At 34.5% G+C, this 5,884-nt stretch overlaps 1 protein-coding gene across 1 annotated transcript; it reads right to left on the reverse strand.

Annotated features, from left to right (window-relative positions):
* Positions 1-1,044: 1,044 nt before the first annotated feature.
* Positions 1,045-2,951, reverse strand: LOC132633926 (protein LURP-one-related 8). Its single transcript, XM_060350297.1, has 2 exons — positions 2,401-2,951; positions 1,045-1,741 (listed from the first exon to the last, which is right to left on the reverse strand). The coding sequence occupies exons 1-2, from the start codon at positions 2,653-2,655 to the stop codon at positions 1,340-1,342; spliced, it is 657 nt and encodes a 218-aa protein (XP_060206280.1). The 5' UTR covers positions 2,656-2,951; the 3' UTR covers positions 1,045-1,339.
* Between the last annotated feature and the right edge of the window lie 2,933 nt (positions 2,952-5,884).

Genomic DNA, 5,884 nt, shown 5'->3' on the forward strand with positions numbered 1-5,884 from the left:
TCGGATTACCCAACATAAAAGTTAAAAAATTCGTTCCCGAACTAATAACCTGTTATTTATAAAAGGGAAAATGGTCCAAAATACCCCTCTACTTTGGAAAAAGGCTGAAAATATCCGCCGAACTTATTTTGGGTCAAAAATACCCCTCTCATCCTTAAAAATTTTCAAATATATCCCTGTCTTTACAGAAATTATCCGCCAAAATAATCCAAAATCATTTTTTAAATCCACTACATCATTTAAACCCGACGCAACTAAATAATACTCCCTCTGTTTCAATTTATGTGAACCCATTTGACTGGGCACGACATTAAGAAAGAGTGAAGACTTTTAAAACTTGTGGTTCAAAATAAGTGTTGAATATTTATGTGGCAGTAAATCATTTCATAAAGTGAATTTGTTTTCAAATTAGGAAAGAGGTCATTCATTTTGGCATGGACTAAAAAGGAAATAGGTTCACATAAACTGAAATAGAGAAAGTAACCCATAAGATCCCCTTATTCCCCCAATCTCCTCAAACTTCAAACCTACGTATTGGGGGAATAAGGAGATCTTATGTGTTATTATTTAATTGGGTCGGGTTTAAATGATGGATCGGGTTTAAAAAAATGATTTCGGATTATATTGGGGGATAATTTCCGTCAAGATAAGGATATATTTAAAAACTTTAAAAATGGGAGGGATATTTTTTACCCAAAATAAATTCGGAGAATATTTGTAGCCTTTTTTTCAAAATAGAGGGGTATTTTTGACCATTTTCCCTTTACAAAATTCTAAACCACTCCCAAACCGTTAATATGATCCAATAAGTCAATAACACTTTCGGTTTAGATTATCAGTTACGGTTCGATTTTGAATACCTCTAGTCAATATTACACAAGACGTATGGCGATATGAATACCAAATGTAAACAAGTTAACTTAAAACTAAAGTGGAAAAAAAAAACTTAAAACTAATGATAATGATCTTTTTTAACGGTTCTCCAGCACCAATAAATAAGATTAGAGAGGAAGAATTAAGAAATTCACAATCCAGAGCTCTAGATTAAAGGAATAGCTGCTTCAATATATGTTGTGAATATTTGTCCTTGTATGTGCTTCTACAAAAAGATTTACAGTTGCCACTGTTAGCTTAGTCTTTTATTTAAAAGGAAAAGACTAAGCTGTGGAGCAAAATGAAAACAGAAGACAAATAAACAGAGGTAATAACTGGTAACGAGTCATGTAAGGCGAAATCTGCATCGAATTTATATACGCAACTTGCTGATCGACGACAAGTCAATTAAGGAGATAACCACCTCTGTTACGTTTGAGCCGCTTTTTATTGGTGCCCCTAATTTTCAACAAGTCGAAAATCGCCTTGTAATAATGTAAGAAGCTCCGAACATCTGATCAAGAAGGATAACAAGGGCCATAGCCATTGAGGGATCAATTTCATCAGGCTGTACAATGAGACGAAACACGTCGATACCAAAGGCTACCCCTTTTACAGCCTCCTTACGTTTGATCTCAGCTACTCGTCGATGGTTGTTGTCGTAAACAGCACAGCAACGTTGTCCGTAGGATCCTTCAATCTCGTAAACTACCTTCTTCTTTGGTGAAGATACAGCGCCTTTTCCCTGATCATACACCTGTGCCAAGGACTTGCTATTAAGAAGGTTGACGTTCTTCTTTACTGAAAATAGAGGATGGACATCCGTCTCTCCTTCGAACACCAACCAGCAGTCCGACAGGCTTAGCCTCTGAATTTTCAATAAAGAATCACATATTAGGATATATTATACGGAAAACTGTCATAGTTGCTCTTTTACGGGCGAAAATAAGCTATATTTGTACCTCAACATTTCAGTAAATATGCCTCTACAGTCATACTCCTTCTGTTTCAAAATGATTGTCTTACTTTTCTTTTCACTATATTTTAAAAAGAATATTTTTTTTTATAACTTCTTAATTTCAACTTTTAACATGATATGTTTAAGATCACAAAATTAAAAAATAATTTTATACAATCTATGAATCTTTAGTTTAAGACCATAAAATTCAAAAGACTTTTTTACTTTCTTAAACTTCGTGTCAAGTCAAAATCAGACAAACAAATTAACTTTCTGAAATTTCGTGTCAAATTAAAAATAGCAAACAAATTAAAACGAAAGGAGTATATTATACGAAAAAGGGTCATATTTGCCCTTCTACTATCGAAAATAAGTTATATTTGACCTCCGTAATACCTTTTCAATAAATATACCTCTACAGTTATATTTTAAAGCTATAGTTACCGTTCACCCCGTTAAAATGAGTTATACTTAGCCTTCACCTGTTAAAATTTCATTTTTAATTTTAGAAAGTCACGTGTGTCATGCTCTTATTGAATAAAAATATAGCTGAAATATAAGAGTCGTACCTTTCGGCGGATGGAGAGGAGAGAATTGCCAGAAGCATCCATGAGAACGATCTCTCCTTTAGTGCCGGCGTTGTAATTGTCAACACGGAAGACAAGGTTCCCTTTGTTATCAAACACAGTGAAACCATCACAGTTGAAAAGCAAAGATTTTTTCCAAACGGTTAGGACTACAGGTGAGTTGCCATGATTATCGGCTAAGGGCTTTGGAGCTGCAGCACTACCTTTGACGTTGGCGTTGGGGTATACCTTTGGCATTACGGTACTGCAAGAAAGAATGTTCGATTGATACCACGCAATAGCTAGTAGGGATTAGGGGTGGAAGAAAGAGGGCTGCTAGATAATTTTTGATAATGCTAATGAGCAGCTCATTCAAGCTTTATATAAAGCTCGCCTTTGATGGGTCAACCAGAAATATTTTTATGGGGTTTCTTTTCAAGGTTATCTAACCCGAATAAAATATTTATATTTCTATATCGATTTATATAAAATTCGCACAAACTGTTACACTATAGATAATTCGTGTTTTCTGTCATTTCGATATATAACAGTAAAAACATGTTGAATCATAATAATGTTCAATATGTAGTAAAATATATACCACAATAATATACAACATATGGACATATTGAATATTTTTACATATTTTTATTTTTTACCGCCTAAATACACCGCGTAATGTCCCTATTTTTATTGCTCACGGTGAGTGAGGTTTTAGAGAGGGACCCGGTACTTTTGTAATCCGAAAAAAAAAAAAATTGAAACCAAACTAATCCATTAAAAAAAAAAGAACTAAACTAGGCTTCACGCACATATTCTGTGCGTGAAAGTGCCAAAGTGTACATTTACACTTTGATCCTTTCACGCACAGAATCTGTGCATGAAACCCCTACCAAAAACCCCTGACCCCAACACATGCATGCTCTTCTATTTCATTTCCTCCATCTTCACCCTTTCAACACACTTTTGCACTTCCAAAAACATGTCTCAAAGTTTTGAAACTTCAATGTTTGCTATACAACCCGATATTTGTGAATGCAATTATTACTGTAAACTAAAAATATCAAAGACCCAAAATAATCGGGGTCACTGTTTTTGGCATTGTAAAGTGCCCGAAGTAAGTGTTTTTATATTTTTTAGTGTTTTTTTTTTCACGTTATCCATATATTTTACTTTAAAAAACTGATTTTCTTGTAATGTTTATAAGATATGAGCGGTTGCAAACACTTTCGGTGGGAAGATAGCATTCACGTGGATAAAACGGTGGCGGCGAAGTTTAAAAATCCACTTTTTCATAGAGATACCGCGACTTCACGTATCTCTAGAGATACCGCTAAGTTAGACTCGCAATTTAAGCTTGTGGAAGCTGAAGAAAAAATTAAACGTTTGGAGGTCTTGCTCACCGATTCCGGAAAAAAACGAATTTTGCTGAAAGCTAAACTTAGAGAGGCTCAACACGAGAAAATAGCTTTGAAAGAAAAACTTAAATTGTGGAAGATTATTTGTGCTATCTTGTTGTTGTTCATTATTTATATGTATTTTGTTTATTAAGTTTAATATTTCTATGGATTATGTTTTTTACTAGTTGTACCTTTTCCCCTATAATGTAATCTGCACCCTTTATGTACTAATTTATTTGTGTTTCTTTGTGAAATTGTCAATTAATAATAGACTTTAACAATAAACTTGAAGAATTAAAAACATGCCAAACTAATTCAAATTTGTGACTTCATCATAAAATAAAAATACAAATTAACAGCCTTAGTCCGAAACTTAAATGACCCATAATCTAAGACAGTGAGCCTAAATAGACCCTAATCGTCATCAGAATAGAAGTCCTCAATATCGTCCTCAGAACGATATTGGCTGTCTTTTAACACACATCTTTTTTCAGGAGATGTTAGTTCTCTACCGGTTGATGATGCTTGTTCTTCGGCCAACTTTAGCATGTAAAATCTACAATGTCTTGCCAGCATTCTGTTGTTTTCTTTTCTAATCCTTTGTACGGCAAGCTCGCAAGTTGCTGGACCTACTCAAGGCATGGTTATTAAGTACCTTGTTGGGATTGGAGCGTTGAGCTTTTCCAAGTCACTAACAAGACGTTCTGATTCAGCAATCCGATGTGACCATTCTCGGCCTAAACCGCAATAATATTCTCGCAGATCTGAATATTCCACACTACAGAAATCATCATTACGCTCTATAAGAAGGTGCAGATTTAGCTCGTCTAGTTTGAAATCACTGTATCACTCGAAAAACTGCTATGATTTGAACTCTCATCATCACTGCTATGTGGTTCTTTGGGAAGGGGTAAAGACCAACTTGAGTTTCTACTACTCGACATTGAATACGTTGTAGTCTAATAACAAAAGAAAGGGCTACTTATATAGTTGCAAACCCCCAAGTACCCTGGGGGGGGGGGGGGTCTTTATGACCCTACCTACTTACCTTATTATAAGAAAAATATTAATCTTCATCGGACATTTCACAGTCCAAATCCTACTTGGATCTAAATCTTGTGCTACCATGTATACCATATTCTACCCTATGGTAATGTATTTGCATCCGATTATTCTCTTCGTGAAAATGATTAAAAGCAAAATTAAACTCTTGTGGAGTTCCGCGAGGCATTGACATAGCACATTTTTTTGGGCGTTTAAGCCCTATTGAAGGTAACTTTTGCTCAGTGCTTCAGCCTCCCTAATATGCCAATTCCACTCCTCTCTCATTGTTTTATTGTATTCTTGATTGAATCTTTTGTTAGGGTTATTTGAGCAATGAAAATCATCATCATCTAGTTCCCATGTCCTACCCATTGCTTCAAATATGTTTGCTGGGGTAAAACATGTAATAGAATCAAGATTACCAAATTGGGTGTAGAATGTCAAAATAACTCGTTTTAAAGTGAATACTAGTTGTTTGTCAATCATATTATATATAGTACTACATTTTTTGACCGTTTATTTGAATTTAATTCATATTACGCAATGTTTCAATGCGCATTATAACATGATTTGACAACACATCATGCATGCGAATTTCAGCTTTTTTATGACACGTAAAGGACCGATTTGACAATACAATGCTGCATTTTTTGACCGTTTATTTGAATTTAATACATATTACGCAATGTTTCAACGCACAATAGAACATGATTTGACAACACATCATGCATGCCAATTTCAACTTTTTTTATGACACGTAAAGGACCGATTTGACAATACAATGCTGCATTTTTTGACCGTTTATTTGAATTTAATTCATATTACGCAATGTTTCAATGTGCAATATAACATGATTTGACAACACATCATGCATGCCAATTTCAGCTTTTTTATGACCCGTAAAGGACCGATTTGACAATACAATGCTACATTTTTTGACCGTTTATTTGAATTTAATTCATATTACGCAATGTTTCAACGCACAATAGAACATGATTTGACAACACATCATGCATGCCAATTTCAGCTTTTTTATGACACGT

The sequence above is a fragment of the Lycium barbarum genome, chromosome 3 (genome assembly GCF_019175385.1).
Source record: "Lycium barbarum isolate Lr01 chromosome 3, ASM1917538v2, whole genome shotgun sequence".
NCBI classification, from domain to species: Eukaryota; Viridiplantae; Streptophyta; class Magnoliopsida; order Solanales; family Solanaceae; genus Lycium; species Lycium barbarum.